The 22,176-nt window shown below is 42.6% G+C and overlaps 1 protein-coding gene across 1 annotated transcript in view; it reads right to left on the bottom strand.

Annotated features, from left to right (window-relative positions):
- Positions 1–22,176, bottom strand: part of LOC126092093 (ATP-binding cassette sub-family G member 1) — a 445,593-nt gene that overhangs the window by 126,352 nt on the left and 297,065 nt on the right. The window contains exon 2 of the mRNA XM_049907516.1: positions 13,518–13,635. Within this exon, the coding sequence (XP_049763473.1) occupies positions 13,518–13,635 (118 nt within the window). The remainder of the gene's footprint in view (positions 1–13,517; positions 13,636–22,176) is intronic.

Raw genomic sequence — 22,176 nt, 5'->3', positions numbered from 1 at the left:
TCAACTTTGAGTATACCATCGTTGTCGTCTGTAGTTGTTGGATGTAACATTTTTTAGCAAAGTTTTAAATTGTTCGATAATTTGCTGTTGCAGGTACATTACAATACGTTTTTTACTATCTGACAGATGCAGAAATTCAAGTTTGACACCTAGTTGTTTACTCAAAGATATTTATATTGTTGCGGGTCATGTATCTATGGAATTGTTATTGATGTGTTTGTGACTCTGGTGTTCTGGTTATCCGTTATCCCTATACAAAATTGCAATAAAAAGTATTAGAAACTGTTTATGTTACTATCCGGTATGTTTCAAATTCCTCCCAAATGCTCATGACTGGACCTTGTGGGATTTTTTCAGGATTTGTAGAGCGTTTTCAATGTTGTCAGCTTCATGTTTTTCATTACATAGGGGTGTAAAGAAGGTGGATTTGTTGTTACTTGTTTCTGTCGTGTGTTCTCTGAATCTAACGACGAAATTTCTTACCATCTGTCCTACATGAAATTTTGTGCAGTTAGTGCAGTTAATTTTGCAGATTCTAGAGTTCAAGTGTTTTGGGAGTATGGCTTTCCCTGAACGTAGTTTTCTGCTAATATTATTTGTCATTCTGATGGCTAAGTTCACGTTTGTATTATTTGTAAGGGCGTTTATTTTATGGGTCAGTTTTCCCATATAGTTTACTGGTATGCAGTTTTTGTCATTAGTGTTATTTTATGATTTACGGGGTCTTATTGTGGTGTGTTTTTTTTGTTTTATAGCTGTTGAACCACGTTAGAGTCATGATTGTTCTTGTAAGCGATGCATTTTAGTGCATTGCTTTTTTATGTAAGGCCTTCTGTTGCAATGGCAGATTCAGGATTCTGTTAATCATGGAATGAAGGAATGCATAGCTGGGAGATTTTGGACGTGAAGATGTATGGTTATTTATTCTCTCTGTACTGGTTGGTTTCCTGTAGATCTCAAAAGTGTGTTTGTAGTTGATACTGTGACATCTAGGAATGGAAAGCTTGGGCTAGAAGTGCTGCAGCCTGCGCTAACGCAAATTGGGGCAAGCCATGTCAAGTAGAGTGCCTTCCGTTCACGCATTGTTTCCTTAAATCTGCATACGAGATAGACAAAAGATTAGTAATGAAACTGTCTGCTCCAAGGAATTAATGCCATTGCCTCTGTAGCTGCCCATAGTTACGAAACTGTTGCTGATGCAGGGTGTTGTGTACGAACTGATCTCTCGATTATGCCACATAAACTTTCTATGAAGTTCATGTTGGAAGATCTGGGTGGCCAAAATTTCTTTATGTTAAGACATTTCAAATTGCTGATTTAAACATCGAGGTATATGCCTTCAGTAACACCCGTCATAGTTGACGATTATGGTCATCAAACTTACTTTTCAATTGCTCCTATAGTTTAAGTAATCGACTATGAAACTGCTGGATTTCGCTTGACACGATTTAGAGAAAGCCCTGGAAAACTGGACATCAGCTGATTGGTACTATAACGCTATTCTTCCTGAAGATTGGTATTGTACTTTCCGTTGGGCTGCTTACTCTATTCAACCTTTCAAGCTGAAGTACGTAACCACTTTATAAATAACGTAGGCGGACTTGGAAACCTGTTGCAGTACCCATTTGGGATGACGACTTGACGCTAGTCCAACTAGCAGACCATGAACAGGCCTCATTAATCTGCTTGGCTAGGTTTCTTGTCCCTTATTGCACTTGCTAGCCTTGTCTCTCATTTTGCGAAAGCCGTTCAAACATAAGTAAAATCGTGTGCTTCTGCCTATCAGCCATTTGTAGAGGCATAAATTTTCCCTGTGGAACACTGTCAGATTAGTATGCATATGTGTTACACACACACACATATATATATATATATATATATATATATATATATATATATATATATATATATATATTGGAAGACCATGAAAATTCCTGACGACTGGAAAACTGCCCTGATACACCCACTACACAAAAAAGGTGACAAGACTGACCCGAACAACTACAGAGGAATATCCCTACTACCGGTCACATACAAGATCCTCTCTAAAGCTTTACTGAACAGACTAGAATGCCAGACCAACCACTTGATTGGGGAATACCAAGCAGGCTTCCGTAAAGGGCGGTCTTGTGCGGAACAAATTTGGAACCTGAAAATGATTTTACAACACAAACAGAACCTGATCATTACCATTGTTGACTTCAAAAAGGCGTACGACTCTATCGACCGGAAAACTCTCTTCAAAATTCTAGCACAATACAAAGTAGACAACAAAACACGGGCTATCATAGAGCAAACTTTAACCAACACGACCTCCAAAGTAAAGTTCTGTGGCGAACTATCAGAGCCCTTTGAAATTCGCACAGGTGTCGGACAAGGCGATGGCCTCTCACCTCTCCTTTTCAATCTGGTGTTAGATAAGGTCATAAAAGAATGGGAAACATAACCACAACAGGGGATAACCTTAGGAAACCTACAGATTAAATGCCTGGCTTTTGCAGACGATTTGGCGATTGTAACGAAAGGTATAAAGAAAACAAAAGACGCTATTGAAAAACTGCACGAAATAGCTTCCAAAACTGGACTACAGATCTCTTACGAAAAGACACAGTTTATGAGCACAAAGAAACTCTCATCTCTGAAAACAAAGTATGGCACGATTTACAAAACGGCAAACTTCAAATACCTTGGTGAAAGACTACAAATGAGTGGACATAACAGAGACTCAAACGAAGAAAGAAGGACTAAACTGGACAAGGCATACAAAGTAGTGTGGAATCATTACAACAAGAAGTCTATCTCACAAAAAGCCAAATTACGCCATTACGACACGGTGGTGCTCCCCGAGGCACTATATGCAGCAGAGACCACACTAATCCTAGGGCATACACGTATCAGACAATTAGAAAAAGTAGAACGGAAAATACTTAGGAAAATATTTGGCGCAACTAACAACAATGGAATATGGATCAAGAAACCTACAGAGGAATTGTACAAACATACGGAGACAATCACAGAAAAGATTAGAAAACGCAGACTACAACTCTATGGACACCTATACAGAATGCCATCACACAGGCTGAACAAACAGATCTTTGACTGGGTAACCACTAGAAACAACAAATGGGTGGCAGAGGTAGAAAACGACCTGAACCAGCTCAACATAACAGCAGACACAATAAACGACACAATAAAGTTCAGAAACATCATTAAGAAAAGTAAACTACATCAGATACAATGTGACAAACGAACAGGCATAAAATGGACCGAAGAACGCAACCAAGATCACAGCCAGAAGATGAAAGAAATATGGGCAACCAAAAAGGCAATCAAGATGAAGCCGAAGACACAAAGCCGACAAGAAGCATGGACAGAGGACCGGAAACAGAAACACAGCGAGCGAATGAGGGAAGTTTGGGCAGCAAGGAAGGCAGCAAAAGGAACTGGCCATGTAGTTTAGTCCAAATGCGCTCTTTAAGGGCGAAACACCAATAATATATATATATATATATATATATATATATATATATATATATATATACGCGCGCGCGTACACTGATGTGCCAAGACATTATTACCACTTGCTTAACAGCGTGTTGATCCTCCTTTGCAAGCCAATACTGCAGTATTTCTGCATGGCATGGATTCGACGAGTCCTTGGTAGGTTTCCGGAGATGACATCAGATGCCTTTGCACAGGTCACACAATTTCTATACATTACTGGTGGGTTCTTTATGCCTGGCAGAGGGTTCATCGAGCCACCTGTAAGCTACTTCTCTACCGTTCCACTCTCGAACAGCGCGCTTGATTTCACTGCCATGCTCCTCGTACGTATCAATGTAGCACCGTTTTGGACTTGTGACAAGGACAGTAATCCTGCAGGAAGGTGCCATCGTTGTCAAGAAAGACATCAGGCATGAGGACATACTCACGTAGTTTCCAGCTATCATGATATCATCGATTACCACCACAGGTCCCACGGAGCCCAGCTGATTGTCCCCCTAGGCGCAACACTGCCACAACCAGCCCAAGTCCGTGGTGCGGTGCGTATTTCGAGCAACGGTTTGGCTAGATGGAGGCGTGTACGGACGCGACCGTCAGCTTGGTTAGCAAAGCACACGAGTATTTGAAGCACCCGAAGTGTTTCCATCGATCAACTGTGCAGTATCGATTATGCCGTGTCCACGGAATCCCAAATGACGATTTCGTTGGGTCAATATACTCAAGTGACAGAAGTCATGGCACAGCGATATGCACAAATACAGACAATGTTAATATTGCGTACACAGAGTATAGAATGCCAGTGCAATGCTGGAGCTTGTGACTTCTTCTTGTGAGGCTGGGCCAAAGAAGAGCTGTACCGAACAAACCCACGCACTCTGGACGAATTAGGGGCGAGGATCACAACTGTTCTCGGAAATGTACCTGCGACTCTCCTGCAGAAGTCAGTTGATGGCATTCCTATCCGTTTACGTCGTTCGGTCGACAACACAGGAGCACATGTGAAACGGTAGTGGCGTACACATGTACTCAGAACGGACTAAAACTTGTTCCGAGTGCAAATATTTATTAATAAAAAAGTTATGGACATCTAAAACTAAACTAGGGAGTGGCCTCTCACCCATCCTGTATAATTTCATTTTTCTCTTTGTTTTTTCTCTCAGTGAAAAAAAAAACCCACAGAAATGAAAGGACGCCGTAAAATACTTTTCCTGTACCACTCATGCAGCTGTTGATTCTATTAACTACAGTCGACCTTACGTACAACGACCTTTAATACTAATCCCCTCGCCCGCATCTCGTGGTCGTGCGGTAGCGTTCTCGCTTCCCACGCCCGGGTTCTCGGGTTCGATTCCCGGCGGGGTCAGGGATTTTCTCTGCCTCGTGATGGCTGGGTGTTGTGTGCTGTCCTTAGGTTAGTTAGGTTTAAGTAGTTCTAAGTTCTAGGGGACTGATGACCATAGCTGTTAAGTCCCATAGTGCTCGGAGCCATTTTTTACTAATCCCCTCGCTACGCAAATGTCGTAGCGACTGCGCTGGTTCTGCTGTAATTACTTTATGAGGCAAAAAAGAGCAAGCTGCGTGCCATAAAAATACTGCACAAGACTTTTATTACCTTCTGACCTTCCAGCGTCTGGGATACAGCCCTACATTGAAAAGGTGTCGAGGCAAAACCTAGGCCATTGCCGACATCGGCGTAATATTTAAGGCTTGGTTTCTCACAAGGCACCAAGTACTGCAGCTGCAGAAGCCGAGACCAGCTTTGTCGGGAAAAAAAGCATTAATTTACACAGCGAAGTATACCAGCGGAAAGGAGAAAGAGTTCAGACTCGTTTGGAAAAATACGGGATCTTGAGATAAGAACGACATTGCTGAAATAAATCTTCCTTCTACTACGAGTCTTCTGTTTCACGTTTTAGTCATGGCATTAGTACAGTATCCTACTTTAGGCATGGGAAGCGGCGTGCTGACTGCTGAGTGGCAGCATGGCGTTGCGTGATGAATAAAAAATGTTGGAAAACGAAGAAGGTAACTTCTAAAGTATTCTGAAAGAAAATTTGCAAATATTATTCTCATGGTGACAAAGTCGCCGTGTGCACAAGACAAGGTCATACACGTAAAGTGCAGTGTTTTACGGCCCTGGGTCCTGCAGTCATTGTCTTCTGTCGTGAACGTGAGCGAGCAAGGTGTCGCAGCGGTTAGCACACTGGACTCGCATTCGTGAAGACGACGGTGAAGTGAGTTGCCTGTGTGTGTGTGTGTGTGTGTGTGTGTGTGTGTGTGTGTGTGTGTGTTTTATCGTAAATACAAACCTGGGAATGTGGTTCAAAAATGGATCAAATGGCTCTGAGCACTATGCTACTTAACTTCTGTGGTCATCAGTCGCCTAGAACTTAGAAGTAATTAAACCTAACTAACCTAAGGACATCACATACATCCATGCCCGAGGCAGGATTCGAACCTGCGACCGTAGCGGTCGCTCGGTTCCAGACTGTAGCGCGTAGAACCGCACGGCCTTTCCGACCGGCTGGGAATGTGGACTGAAACCCTAAGTGTGCTACTGAGCTCAAAGGCACATCACTTACAAGAAATTGAAAGGGATCCTGTGTGCGTGAAAAACCGTCTCATTCATAAACATATAAATAAGCAAACCAACAAGTTCACGCTCAGTAACGTGGTCAGTGCGAACTGTTTGAAAGAACGTATCTGTATGTATAGAAAAAAACTGTAATTTCGACCTGTATAAGAATGAAACATGAAACACACAGAAATTTCTACACTGACATATGGCCCTGGTAAAATAAAGAAACTGGTAGAACCAACATTGCGCAAATGAAACGAAACAATCAGCGTCTTTGTGAATGTCAGCTACAGAATGAAGTACTGGCAGAAACAGCAACCCAGTAAGACTCCGCAACAGCTAAAAACATACTGCTAAAAACTAATTACAATTGGTTTAGGAAAATTGGGTTCATAATCTTGACAAAGAATGTCAGTGAAACACATGACACAACCTTATTACTGAAATTTCAGTTATCAAGGAACTTATCAAAGAAACAATTATAGACTCTTTCTTTCGCTTGCGCCGTTTTCCCGCAGGGACGCAGGGTCGGCATGGTTAATCGGATTTGGCAATGTTAGATTAATGGGTGGCCGGATGCCCTTCCTGCCACCACCCCGTACCCCTCTGGATGGAATTAGTGTACCCCAACTTTCTGCAACTAGTGTAATCCATGGAATAATGCGGAAAGTATTCAGGTTTCTGCGAGCCGTGTAACTGAGGCGGGCCATGGGGACCAGCCCGGTATTCACCTAGGGGGATGTGGAAAACCGCCTAAAAACCACATTCAGGCTGGCCGGCACACCGAACGTGGTCGTGAATCCGCCTGGCGGATTCGATCCGGGGCCGGTGCACCTACACGAGTCCACGAAGCAGCGCTCTCGGCTAACGTGGTGGGTAAAGAAACAATTGTAGACTCTAATACGAAAATTCATTTAATCTAGTAACTTGGTACAGTAAATTAACTCAGAAGATCAATCAATATAACAATTACGAAAAACTCGACTGTGACGAGGGTGAAGTGGACCAACAATACAAGTCTACAAAAATAAAAATAAACTTTTTAACTCATCAGATAATACCTTGTTCTTAATTTTATAACCTTTTTTATGTCCGTATGCTACCCAACCATTGTTCTGAGTGATCATTCCACCTCGTAGTAAATCTGCAATCCAGATAGTTCCTAAAGTGCGTCCATGCATTACACTGTACACTCAACGTATCCCCGCGTGCTGCATACCGCAGCTATGCACTACTTACTTAAGATTCTACGACTCCACAGTGTAGCCAACGCAGACACAGATACTCACTCTCTCTGACCGCATTTATTCAAACATATCATTTTCTTTTACAAATATTACACATCAAAAATGGCTCTGAGCACTATGGGACTTAACATCTATGGTCATCAGTCCCCTAGAACTTAGAACTACTTAAACCTAACTAACCTAAGGACAGCACACAACACCCAGCCATCACGAGGCAGAGAAAATCCCTGACCCCGCCGGGAATCGAACCCGGGAACCCGGACGTGGGAAGCGAGAACGCTACCGCACGACCACGAGATGCGGGCTATACTGTGTGCCCGACTATTACACATCCAATATTATCATCAAAAAATAGACATCTTACACGGATCAAACCCGCGTCCGGCCATGCTGTTTTAGGGTTCCCGTGACTTCCCGAAATCGCTGGAGGCAAATGCCGGGATGGTTCCTTTCAAAGGGCACGGTTGATTTCCATCCACATCCTTCCCTAATCCGATGGGACCTTTGACCTCACTGTTTGGTCCCCTTCCCCAAATAAACCAAACAACGCGAAGATGTTGGCACTTGTGTCGGTTGACTTATGTCTGGTGTAAGCTGTCAACGGACACCGTTGACATCTTTCCTGGCAATATCGGACATCTGTACGATGTTTTCGCTGAACTTCTCGTCAAGATCAGTTCCCTAGCACATGTGTAACGTCACCTGTTTGGCGAAGAAGTTCGTTAAGTACGTTTTGAAGCAGGAGATAGATTCGGGGTGAAAGACACAAGCAGACCAACAGTGTATTTATTTATGACAACTACCACAAACAGAAGACACAAAGGAATTACAAGCGGGCATTGATTGAAATCATTGGGGAATGTTGAAAATTTGTGCCGGGCCGTGATCCAAACCCGGGCCTTCTGCTTAATAGGCAGATGCTATGACCGCTGACCCACCCAGACACAAAGGTCACTGCAACTGCACCAACTGCCCTAGCATGCTTTCCGTCAGACGCAAATTCTTAACTTGGCCACACACTACAAATGTAGTGCCCCTTGCTCATTATGCTGAGTACTCGCGGCATTTCGCCGATTTCCGTAAAGGCGTCGGCACACGGACCGTGCATCCGAACGTTGAGCGTGCCGAGTTTCTGACGTCATAGCGTGGAATACGAGGCCGACGATAAAGACTGGCCGCAGCGCTCACGACACGAAGGTAGGCCTGAACTCGCTCCTTCGCTCAGTTCAGCAGACAAAATGCTTTTCTAAGCCTTTGAACTCACAACTGGGCGTGTACGTACCAATGAGAATTGCATCTTCTATTGGAATCTGGTATTATGAAGTCTTACTGATTACTAATCGTACAACTAAATTTAAGATCAGTTCACGACAGAGATGGTATAACAGCTTGTTTGTAGGATTTAGTCTCTTCTGCGTAACAATGCTCATTTCATGCAAGGTGTGATGCCTTATGCAACTGATTATGATTTTGACATGATTTTTAATTTTATTGTACCCCATAACAAATTGTACAGCCGTAACAAATTGTTAGTAGGCCTGTGCACTTTCTATCATAGCACATTCGGGAGTCTTTACGAACATGCAGAGCAATATCTAGCATGTCAGATACTCTGAGCGTGCGTCTGAGCATTGACCAACCAGATGGCACAACGCCACCTACGTCACACGCACGCCATCTCCCTTCAGCACAGAGCTCTGAGGCGCCATATTGGCATTCAGTTCAAGCTATAAGTATGTATGCCGTTTCTGAACACCAGAAAATTGAGAATCACTCGAAAACCCGTTGTCAATTGAGTGATTCGTTGCAATAAAATAACGACAAACATCACATTCGTGCCAAAAGAATTATTGTACTTGCGTATTATGAGAGCATGCCATTTGAAGGCAGCGGAACACTGAGGATCCACCAAAAACACATTGTCCTTGGTACAATTTGTTACAATTAAATTTCAGTTAGTAACATAGCTACGATTAAAGCTTTTAGCAAGTGGTGACATGTTATGATTGGCAATTAATGACTTGTCTGTTTAGTGTAGTGAGTAGAGTTCATGATCCCCAACTCCACGCGTGATATGATGATGGTTGGCGTCTCGCCACATCTAAATATTGTTTTCCCTAACATTCGCCTTTCTAATAGGTTCCAATGCTTTATTATTAGTTAAATGTAATTTGGAAATTTGTGATAAGGTCTTCTGGGACCAAACTGCTGAGGTCATCGGTCCCTAAGCTTACACACTATTTTAATCTAACTTAAACTAACTTACGCTAAGGACGACACACACACCCATGCCCAAGGGAGGATTCGAACCTCCGACTAGGCGAGACGCCCTAGACCGTGCGGCTACACCGCGCGCCATTTAAATGTAAGTATAACTAACTAACTTTGTTTTCTGCCTTACGGCAGGTCTAGTCATGGGGGAATCCTCGTCAGAGAGGTCCACCGCATGGGCGTCTAGGGAAGTGATTCCAGTGGTGGTTTCTCGTTGCCTTCCACTGATGATGGTGAAATGATAATGAGGACAACACAACACCCAGTCCCTGAGCTGAGAAAATCTCCGACCCAGCCGGGAATCAAACCCGGGCCCCTTGGCGTGACAGACCGCCGCGCTGACCACTCAGCTATCGGGGCGGACTAAATGTAAGTATGTACTACAATATTTGTTGTTATGTAAATGTAAGTTCACCATTTTTTGCGGAGTGAGTTTGTTCGATTGGCTTAATCTACAGGACAACTTGCGTTACTTTCATAAAGATATTTTGTTCCTTTTTCTTTTAAGTTTCGTAATTCACATGTAGCCGGCCGCGGTGGTCTAGCGGTTCTGGCGCTGCAGTCCGGAACCGCGGGACTGCTACGGTCGCAGGTTCGAATCCTGCCTCGGGCATGGGTGTGTGTGATGTCCTTAGGTTAGTTAGGTTTAAGTAATTCTAAGTTCTAGGGGACTTATGACCTAAGATGTTGAGTCCCATAGTGCTCAGAGCCATTTGAACCATTTTTTGAATTCACATGTAAAGATTCTGCTACTGGCTAGGAACAGTGATCAAGTAAGAATGACCTTAGGGTTTTATTTGTCTTAAAACATGTACATGGATATTGAAGTTTTTATTTGTGTATGTTAAATATAGGGCAACGTCACTAGGATATGACAGTGCAGGAAATGTGTGTTTTAACAGAGCAAACGTGGAAATTTTACGCGCGCCCGTTGAGTAAACAGTGTGATTTACGAACTAGAAACATCCCACAACTGCCGCTGAAGAGCGTTGCGATCGCGTATACCACGTTGGGGCCCACGTACCGTATGCACAAGTCGCATCGTTCCTGAGCGTTGAGCAGTACGTTAAACTGAGCACGCTCAACTTTGATATTCGACAGCACGGTCCGTGTGCCGACGGCTTGAGAGAGCGCGCCGGGCGTGCATTAGCACGGTACGTGCACAGCCATATCTGCACTGGAGACATCAATCTACAGTTGGTTTTGACAATGCGGAGTATACATTAACTCGTAACCTGGTACGAAGTTACTCAGACTTGAAGGACAGATTTCTATATAAAACAAAATTTACGTCCACCGAACGATGATGTAGCAAGACTTCAGCATCAGAAATGACGTCTTCATTTATTACATCTTTAACACAACAAGACAAATATTACAGTTAGCATCTGTGTTTGTCTCGGGCCAGCGTAACTGACGGTGTGCAAATACCAGGACTTTATTCATCCAGTATTTGAGAATGAGATTAGCGACTTCCAGCAAACTTTAAGTGTAAGTTCATACAATTTCTAAACTTTTTGTAGCATAATTTCCATAATACTGTACATTAATGCACAGCATTTGTCTACCATGTGGCAATGCCTCACAGTTCAAAGAAGACTGTCCACTAAAAATGCAGAAATACATTTAACTCGTTGGCCCACTATTAAGATAGTCATCATCAATCAAATCGGCGATCGAGGGCCCTGTAGTTCATGCGTCGACCTCACAATGCTTCTCCACACATGGCGATCTTGTCCACTTTGGATCCAGCTGTCACGAACTCCTAGCTGGCAAAGATCTTTCTGTAGCTCACCCTCCCATCGCTTTCTGGGTCTTCCGATTGGACGGGTACCATTAGGTCGTCACATAAGTACGGCTTTTGCCCGAGAGGTGTCTGGTATCCTAGCAATGTGGCCTGCCAAGCATATTCTCCGCGCTTTCAGTTTTTGAACGATGTTCGGTTGCCTCATCATCTCATACAGTTCTTGGTTTTTTCCTACGTCTCCATGAGCTCCCTCCCTGGACAGGCCCAAAGATCCTTTCTCAATTTTTCTTTCGAAGCCCCACAAGTTTTCTTCATCCTGCTTTGCTGTTCTTGGGGTTTCTGTCCCGTACGTGGCACTATCACGGCGTTGTATGCTTTAAGTTTGGTCTTAATTGACAGATTCTTGAGTGCCATTATCTGATTTAGACTGAAATAAGTTTTAGACCCATTCACGTAGACGTTAACATTAGAAAAGCTAGAATTTTCGAAGCGACTAAAACCGCCGTCTGGACGAAAACGTCCCGTCGCCAATTGATGTGGTTACAACTTGTTCTTAATATTTTTATCTTAGGGTGTGAGTTTTACTGTAACAAAAAAATTCAAAATTACCCACGTGCACGAGTGGCTTCCTGTTACCTGCCAGCATACATTTCAGAGTTTCTTGCTCACATGGAAGTGGACAATAATTGGCCGTGGAAGATTTCGTGGACACACGAAGCCCACTTCCGTCTGAAAGGCTACATCAATACACAGAATTGTCGAATATGAGCAACGGAAAATCCACATGTAAATCAACCAGTACCACTTCGTCCTGTAAAGATCACTGTGTGGTGCGGGTTTACAGCATCATTTGCCATAGGGCCATATTTTTTTCGAAGAGGCAGGTGCTTCATGTCCTGTTACCTGTACCGTCACTGGCAAGCGCTATGAGCGTCTTTTGAGCAACCACGTCATTCCAGCTCTCCAACAGCGTGCATCTGTTGATGGGATCATTTTTATCCAAGATGGCGCACATCCGCACATTACCAATCCAGTTAAGCAGCTGCTGCAGCTGCCGTTTCGGAAATTCTAGAATTATCAGCCGCCATTTCCCTGGCGCCTGGCCGTCCCGCTCACCTGATCTTAATCCGTGTGACTTCTGGCTGTGGGGCTATCTGCAAGATGTGTTCAGTTTTCGGATTGCAAACTTAGCTGCATTGAAGGAACACATTGCGCAACATATTCTGAACGTGACTCCCGAAACACTTCGATCAGTTGTGGAACATGCTGTTTCACGATTTCAACTTGTTGCACAAAACGGTGGACAGCGTGTTGAACATGTTTTGCGCCAGTCACAAGGAAATTAATAATCCTATTTGATTTTGATTGATGCTTTTCTTGTAGTTTTTGCCCTCTGGACAATTAAAAACCGATGTGAGTGATGCTTTTTATGCGATTTTCGGCCTCAGGACAATTGAAAACCGATTTTTCCCATCCCATCTGATATGGTCTTGTCGTGGTGGATGGGCTTACGTAACAGTATCACACCTGTACATCCACACACACTGAGCACAGTTTCAAAAATGGTTCAAATGGCTCTGAGCACTATGGGACTTAACATCTGACGTCATCAGTCCCCTAGAACTAGAACTACTTAAACCTAACTAACCTAAGGACATCATACACATCCATGCCCGAGGCAGGATTCAAACCTGCGACCGTAGCGGTCGCGCGGTTCCAGACTGAAGCGCCTAGAACCGCTCGGCCACCACGGCCGGCTGAATACAGTTTGTTTAACATCAAACGTAGACCTTAGGCATTGTTCTATGATTCAATTGTCATTTGTAGTCTACCACTATTATGATGCTTACAGCGCCATCTATTGCTACATTTTGTAACTACTTATTTTTCTTCTGCCGTACGTTTTCCCGTTTCTCCGATAATATTCCGTTTAGTCATTCTAACCAGTGGTGTTATTTCTACAGCGGTTTGAAAATTTAATTAGAATCACCCTGTACATTAGAAGGCTGAGTAACACGAATGTATCTTGATGTATCACGCAAACAACACTAAACGAAAAACTAATCAACACCAGTACTGCATCTGGTGATGCTTATTCTTATGACAGATTTCCAAAAGGAAAGCACGTTCGTTTACTGAAAATTCGGTTACTGAAAGTAAGCATACGTACTGAAAGCCGGTGAGAATGTTGAGTAGCGAAGTCTTTCCCGCTCCAGATGGCCCCATGATGGCGGTGAGCTCTCCGGACTTGAAGAGGCCAGAGATGCCTTGTAGCACCATCTTCGTCTCTGCAAAACAAAAAAGGACTCTCTTAAGTGGACAGGTTCGAGATTCGACTCAACAGCTACACAGGTACTGTTTCCAGCCCTCTAACGACCAGTAGCGGTGCCTCAATGTCATCAGAGCCATTACCAGAGAACCGGCGTCCAGAATATTGGGCGGCCGCCAGTGATGACGTAACGTAACTGTCTGCTCTGTTATGGATGTCAGCAGTCGTTATCAGAGTGACAGCCGAGGGTAACAGTGTTTTACGTCTGGATACTGCATACACTCCGCTACGAGACGAGAGGAAAATCCACGCATGTAGAACTTTAAATCAGTGGCACTTGTTTCCTTCCTTTATGTTAAAGCGTAAGTTTGATGCCCAACATACAGGAAATTCCTTACTTGTGCAGGATCATCATCAGACGTAAACAAAAGGCATACTATCTTGCAGGGAGCACATTGTGCTCTTGTGGGAGCGATCTAGATGCTTGTAACACAATTAACTGATAGCCAAGATCGCAGGAATTCTTTTTATTCCATGATTACCAGTTTCGGCGAAACTAAAGCCGCCATCATCGGATCTTAGGACACATACAAGTTACAACATCAAGGCAAACAATGATGCTATTAATGGTTTCTTATAACACGCAGGCAACTGTTAACATCATCATTGTTTACCTTGATGCTGTAACCTGTATGTGTCCGAAGATCCGATGATGGCGGCTTTAGTTTCGCCGGAACCGGTAATCATGGAATAAAAAGAATTCCTGCGATCTTGGCTACCAGTTTATTGTTTTGTAAACAAAAGGCTCTACGCCCCAATGGCTGCGTGTACATTAGAGACGAAGCGCAAGTTCGTATTGGGGAAGTGAAATACTGAAGTATTTAGTTCTTGGGGCATTCAACCGCTCCGTGGTCAGCGCCCATGCAAATCCACAATCTTTTCAGTGTCCAGACTCACATCTTTCCCGAATGATGATGCAATGGTGAGGACAACACATACATCCAGTCCCTAGGTGAAGAAAATCCCTGACATGGCCGGGAATCGAATCCGGTACCCCGTGATTCAGAGCTAGCAACGCAAACCACTGGACCACGAGCTGCGGGCTCAGACTGGGAAAGGAGATGCATTTGGCTTGAGTGATTAAGAAAACTCTCGAAAAACCTATCCCTTCGAAAGTGTCCCAAAACCCATATGTAATACAGAACTGACCACTAGATGTCAGGCGGACGCATCAGTATAAAAGGAGAAGTCAGTATTGTGTTGTCAGCAGAGAGGCAGTAATACCAGAATGGGTCGGTCAGGAGGCCTCAGTGGCTGCGAACGTGGACAAGTCATTGAGTATCACCTAACAAATCTATCAGCGACATTTCTAGCCATCTACAGCTCCCAAGCCAAATGTTGGTGATGTGAGAGTGAAGTGGAAAAGCGAAGGAACAATCATAGCTAAAGCAAGACGAGAAAGACGTCGTGTATTAACGGACGGGGACCGCAGAGTACTGTTGACGTGTGGCTGTAAAAATCGCATGAAATCAGCAGGAGGAGTCACTCGTGAGTTTCAACATGCTACCAGCATGTCTAGGTAGCTCACTGACTGTGCGTAGGGAGTTACAAGGAACGCTATACAACGGTGGGGCAGTTCCTCAGTCAGTGGTGAGACGGACTGAAGAATGACGTCACTGGACAGTCTCTGACTGAGAACGAGTGATGAGGAGTAATAAATCAGCCTTTACGTCGTCCCAATCTGACTGAAGGAACTGGGTGGGGCACACGCCTGGAGAATATACTTGCCAACATGGATAATCCCAACAGTGGCTATGGGGGAGGTGGTGTGGTTACAATATGAGGGAGTTTTTCAGTGTTAGAGCGTGGCACCTTTATTGTAAACGAAAATGCTAAATGCGGAAGCATTCTGTACCGCGTACAGCAGAGGAACAGTTCAGATCAATGGTTGTTTACATCAGCATGACATTGAGCCTTGTCATAAATCTGTATCTCTGAGGCAGTGGTTCGTGGATAATAATATTCCTGAAATGGACTGGCCTGCCCGTAGTTCCGACATGAACCCAATGAGACGCCTTTGGGGTGAGTTAGAATGTCGACCTCATTCCAGACCCCAGGGTCCAAAATCACTACCTTATCTGGTTTCTACTCTTGAGAAAGAATAAGCTGCCAATCCTCCACAGGCATTGACACACTTCGCTGAAAGTGTAGCCAGGCGAGCCGAAACCGTCATAAAAGCGATGGGTGAAGCACCCCGTACTAATGGCCACTAATAGGTGTCCGGATACTTTCGATCAGACACTGTACATCTGGTCGGGCGGACTGGGATTTGAAGCGTAGTCCTCCCTTCATCAGCACTGCTGAAACTTATCTACATCTGCATGTATACTCAGCAAACCGCCGTGAAGTGCACGACAGAGGGTGCGTCACATTGTACCAGTTATTAGGGTTTCTCCCGTTCCATGCACGTACGGAGCGCAGGAAGAATGATTGATTGAATACCTCTGTGCATGCTGTAATTATTATAATCCTATCCTCCCCTTAGGAGTCATACTTAGGGTGTTGTAGTACATTCCTAAAGTCACCATTTAAAGCCGTTTGTTGAAAATTTGTTAGTCGAACTTTCTCGGGGTAGCTCACATGTGTCTTCAAGAGTCTGCCAGTTGAGTTTCTTCAGTATCTCTGTGACGCTCTCCCATGGATCATACAAACCAGTGACCAAAAGTGTTGCCCTTCTATGGACATGTTCAATAATCTCTATTAACCCTACTATATTCTATAAAAAGTCGCACAAGTGATTTGTAAGCAATCTCCCTTGTAGCCTAACTGCACTTTCTCAGTATTCTACCAATAAACCGAAGACTACCGCATGCTCTACCCTCAAAAGAGCCCATGCAGTCATTCCATTTCTTATCTCCACGAAGTGTTACACCCAGATATTTGTACGAGTTGGCAGATTCCAACAGTGCCTCACTGATATTATATACATAGGATACTATGTTGGTTTTTTTTCGTTTTGTGAAGTGCACAGTCTTACATTTTTGAGCATTTAAAGTAGGTTGCCAATCTTTTCACCACTTTGAAAGCTTATCAAGATCTGGCTCAATATTTATGCAGCATCTTTCAGACAGTACATTAGTTCATTACAGATCACTGCATCATCTCCGAGAAGTCAGAGGTTACTATTAATATTGCCTGCAAGCTCATTAATGTGCAACATGAACAGCGAGGGTTCCAGCAATCTTCCCTGGGCCCCTTATTAGTACAAGGCAAGTAATACTCAGTCCACAGATCTCTGATCACGCGGTAGAAAAACGGATACAGAGCTGAAACTGTGCTCAGAGAGAGAGAGAGAGAGAGAGAGAGAGAGAGAGAGAAACAAAGACTTTTCCGAAAAGATACAACATAGCTTTGATATCACATTCGTATAACAATGTATATCAATATTATTGTTAAGTGGTTAAGAAATAATTAAGTGAACATATAATACAACAGACGTACAGGCATTTTTCTCATTTCCATGGAAAAATATTTGACTTTTCTGAATATCATAAATGTCTCCCAGTTAATTTTCTATGACATTGCGAATACGTGCAGCACTATAGAATTATAAAAATGCTTGGAAGCAGGTACTAATAGAAATTTTAATTGAAATAATCATCTTATTGGACATCCTGAGCAGATTAGTACATCAACATTTGCTCTTCACATAACTACTGCTTTTGGAAACAAGTGTATCAAATGGTTCAAATGGCTCTGAGCACTATGCGACTGAACATCAGAGGTCATCAGTCCCCTAGAACTTAGAACTACTTAAACCTAACTAACCTAAGGACATCACACACATCCATGCCCGAGGCAGGATTCGAACCTGCGACCGTAGCAGTCGCGCGGTTTGGGACTGAAGTGCCTAGAACCGCTTGGCCACCACGGCCGGCACAAGTGTATCAAAATCTTATTCTATCTGCCATATTTACACACAGTGTCTTACAGCACAATTTTCGGGCGTTCCCTGTCATCATGATTAACCACAGTCATCTAGTAACACCTCTTCAGGACGTTAATCTGCAACTTCACAATGTATATGTACCCACTAATGAAATTCGTCGAACAGTAACTTTAACAACTGCAACTAACGACAACAAAACGAAGTTCGTTATTCTGTGTCCCTGAAGCCTCACTAAAGCAGTAAAGACTGAGAAAGTATTTCAAAATGAAGCACAAACATCTTTGACCATTTGCTCATTAGTATACATTTTCTGATAGTTGGCAGAGAAATTTTCAAAAAATAATCGAAATATTTTCTTTTTGACAACTCTTTATTTCCTATGTATATTTAACTACACACTAGTACATAGTGTAGTAGAAAGGAAAAAAAAACACACTTTATTGTCAAATCTGTGTTTCACTTGTAACATGAATAGTGACAAAGACAAATATGTTCATTTTCATTGAACTACTGCGCCATTTAGTATTCTGTAAGTAGCCAGCATGCAACAACATCCACTGTGTAAACACACTCTTTCAATGCTATTTCGATGGAAATCATGCTCATGATCTGCTCGATATGCGCGAAACTGACTGCTGTTGTGTGAGATATGCTGTTAGATTTAGAAAAGTCGAGACTGTAAGAGATCTGGTTTTGATAACTCGAGTATTCTGTGTAACTTTAAATGAAAATGCCAAGACATTAAGAGATTCTGAAACATTTAACCAGCTAAAGAATTACAAATACCTTCTCAAGAAAGAAAGACGTAAATAAATGCACCTGAAACGCAAGAGACCCACGATCAATAATTGGCTATGTAATAGTTAATAAAAAATAAGCTCTCTAATGCGAGACACTCATGTGTTTGGAGGTAATGATAAAGGCTCTGACCACTCCGTAGTTACTTGAGAGACTGAAATATGGACAACATAGAGGAAACAAATATATCTAAAGAAAACTTGAAATTTTTAAATATAAATTTCATTTTCTGAAGAAAGAACAAGGAACTTATATCAACAACGATGCACACAGGAATTGCTAATGGTTGAAACTGAAAACAATATTGAAGAAGAACAGGAAAGATAAAGAACAGCGATGCTGAAAATAGCTAATGAGCTAGCAGGGAAAAGTAAAGTATCGAATCGGGAAAGGGATCTGAAAATATGGAATACAGAAATAGCTGACAATACTGAAGAAAAACAAAATGCTTCTAAATAATTACTATTAAAAACAGTCTTGATCACAATTTATTTAACAAGGTGACCGGTTTCGACCACTACTGTGGTCATCTTCAGACCATTGAGTAGGAACCTCTTTCTATAGGAGAATCACAATGAGTAGTGATTCTCCAATAGAAAGAGGTTCCTGCTCAATGGTCTGAAGATGACCACAGTAGTGGTCGAAACCGGTCACCTTGATAAATAAATTGTGATCAAGACTGTTTTTAATAGTAATTATTTATAAGACATTGATCACTGGTATTCCCGTAATGCATTCAAAAGTAATTTAAAATGCTTTTAATACCTATTTAGAAACACAAGCAGATGAAGCTGGGAGAAAATGTATACAGAAAAGAAATAAAACAAAGAAGTTAATAAAGAAATGTCATAGTGAATCCAGGAAAGAATCATGTATAATGTTGAACATGACATTCACGGAAGACAGGACGTGAGGTTTAAACTTATCAAGCATATCATTAGAAAGGAGAAAGTTACTCCAAATATTAATATAATAACAGAAAATCAATGGATACACCATTACACAAATTTATGATATGATGAAGATAGTGAAGAAAGCTATACTATAAAAACTGATAATAACTTTGTAGATCAAAGAGATATAAAAGAATTAAAAGCTGTCTTAAATGTAACAACAAACAGAAAAGCTACTGGCCCAGAGGCATTAATGCTGAATTAATCAAATATAGGAACCATTCTAGAATTTTGCTTCATCTATTTTATTAAATATGTTTTGAAATAATTGTTATTTCAAGTTATTTCTACTTTAAGAAGGGCAATAGCCATGACACAGTAAATTATAAAGGAATATGTTTACTAAATGCAAGATATGAAATTTATGCGAAAATTATTAAAGACTACAAAATATCGCTAATGCTATAAACTCAGAAGAGAATACAATGAAATGGATGGATCACGTTTAGGGAATGACAAAGAATTGATTTTCAGAAAAGATAATGACTTATTGGCCGACTGGAAAGAGAGAACTACGTATACTTCGTATGAGATGGATGCATGGATGGATGAAAAAGACTGGAGCAGGTGATTATAACGTCAAATCATTTGAAGGAGACAATGACGACGAGATGATGATGATGATTATTATTATTAATCTGTTGGCATAAAATATGTATACGGTGCTACAAGAATTCTCACCTCAGTACTCAGTGTAATTAAGAACCAGTGCCGGCTTAACAGATACTGTTGTGTGATTGTGTAATGCGGAAAGTTTTACTTACTTCGTGAATGAGTCATGAGTCGCTGTCTCAGGTAATGGTTCAGTGATTATGATGCACACATCTAACTTAATTTAGGGGAATATTAGCGTACCCAGGACACTGCTTCGTTCACGCTAAATATCTTTCAAACTCATGGAGAAATTCTGTATCGTACACACTGTCTTAAACGCACTGATCTACTATAATGATGTCAGCTGAGATTAAAGATGACATAACCAGTTGACTACCCCAGTTCTCTCAATGTATCTTATTCTGCAGATCCTAATGTCAAATGAGAGAAAGCGAGAGACAATATCACGACCAGTTTGAGAGTCACGGAAACGAAACACGGTTCCATGCATACTAAGCGAGAAAATGTGAATTGCGTGGCAGAGGTTTCTGCAAATTATATTGTAGTATATTCCCGCACCGCTGAGTATGAGACACGGAGACAACAGCTACTTACATCGCTACGTAGATTTCTGCCTTCACGATCAGAGAATAATATGCTTAAGTCCCACGTTTATATTGTACTTCTAACACAACATACTTTCTGATGTGTACAACGTTTGTAGCCACATAAAGTTTCAGAAATTAGAATAAAGACAAGCAGTCATACGGTATTCAGAGTTCTGTCGATGAGTTAGGCCAAAAGGCAGTTTTAATATCGTATAAAGACAGCACAATATGGAATGCATTTCTCTGCAAAGAAAAGTGAAATAATCGTCACAACAAGGAAGAAGAATAGGCCAAATGTGGATATAACTTGTGGAGGGGAAATCTACAGGTGGTAGAGAACTTCAAGTACCTGGGAAGCGTGATTGAAAGTAAGGGGGGAAACGCAATGGAAATAAACGAAAGGTGCAGAAAAGCAGGGCAGTTCTACAAATGCATTAGGGGGCTCATTTGGAGCAAGGAGGTGCCACAGAAATCCAAGGGAATTATATACCGAACCTACTTTGTCCCCATATTGGCGTACGGAAGTGAGACATGGGTAATGCACAAAAGCGACAAAAGTAGAATACAGGCTAGTGAAATGAAGTTCTAGAGGAGCAGGTTGGGAGTAACAAGACGAGACAGATTGCGAAATGAGTATGTGAGGGAAAGACTAAAGGAGGAACCAGTACAGGACAGGATAGAAAAATCAAGACTGCAGTGGTATGGACACATGAAGAGAATGGATGTGGGAAGAATTCCAAAGAGGATGTTTGATCTGCAACTGGTGGGGAAGAGGCCCAGAGGAAGACCAAGGGATAGATGGGTGAAGGGAGTGAAGGAATGTGTGATGAGAAGAGGAGAGAACTGGACGAAGGTGGAAGAGGGGGAATGGTGGAAAGACAGAACACGATGGAGAGGCTTGTGTTCCCGACAGACCCAGCCAGTGGCTGGAAACTGTCAAAGATGATGATGATAAAGACAGATATACTGTATATCGTATGAAAGTGCTACAGTGGTCGCAGCGCAGCCACTACTTGGATTTTAGTTCCACTTTGGACTAACTCTCCCTTTTGTCAAATAAATGATGACCTCTGTCAATCCCGTCTGATATGGACCGCCCTCATGTGAGCTGTATAACATCACAGACCGTGCGATGTGCTGTATGAAGAAACCAAGAAATTTCTATCAAACCTACAGGCCGTTCAAAGCAATATACACTGATCAACCAGAACATTAAAATGACCATCTAATAGCTTGTATGTTCACCTCTGGCAAGGATAACAGCGGCGACGCGTCGTGGCATGGAAGAAATGTGCCCTTGGTAGGTCTTTGGAGGGAGTTGGCACAATCTCTGCACACGAAAGTCACCTAACTCCCGTAAAATCCAGGGAGAGGGTCTACGACGTCTGACGCCACGTTCAATCACGTACCAGATGTGTTCGATAGGATTCAGGTCTGGAGAGTTTGGGTGCCAGCACATCAACTGGATCGCCACTGTGTTCCTCGACTCACTCCATCACATTCGTGGTCTTGCGACATAGAGCATTACCGTGTTGAAAAATGGCACTTCTCTCGGGAAACACGATCGTCATGGAGGGGTGAACGTGGTCTGCAGCAAGTGAGCGATACTCCTTGGCTATCATGGTGCCCTGCAAGAGCTCCGCTAGGCCCATGGATGC

The sequence above is a fragment of the Schistocerca cancellata genome, chromosome 7 (assembly GCF_023864275.1).
Source record: "Schistocerca cancellata isolate TAMUIC-IGC-003103 chromosome 7, iqSchCanc2.1, whole genome shotgun sequence".
NCBI classification, from domain to species: Eukaryota; Metazoa; Arthropoda; class Insecta; order Orthoptera; family Acrididae; genus Schistocerca; species Schistocerca cancellata.
The sequence above is the reverse complement of the archived record's forward strand: the minus strand, read 5'-3'. Positions and strand labels throughout refer to the sequence as shown.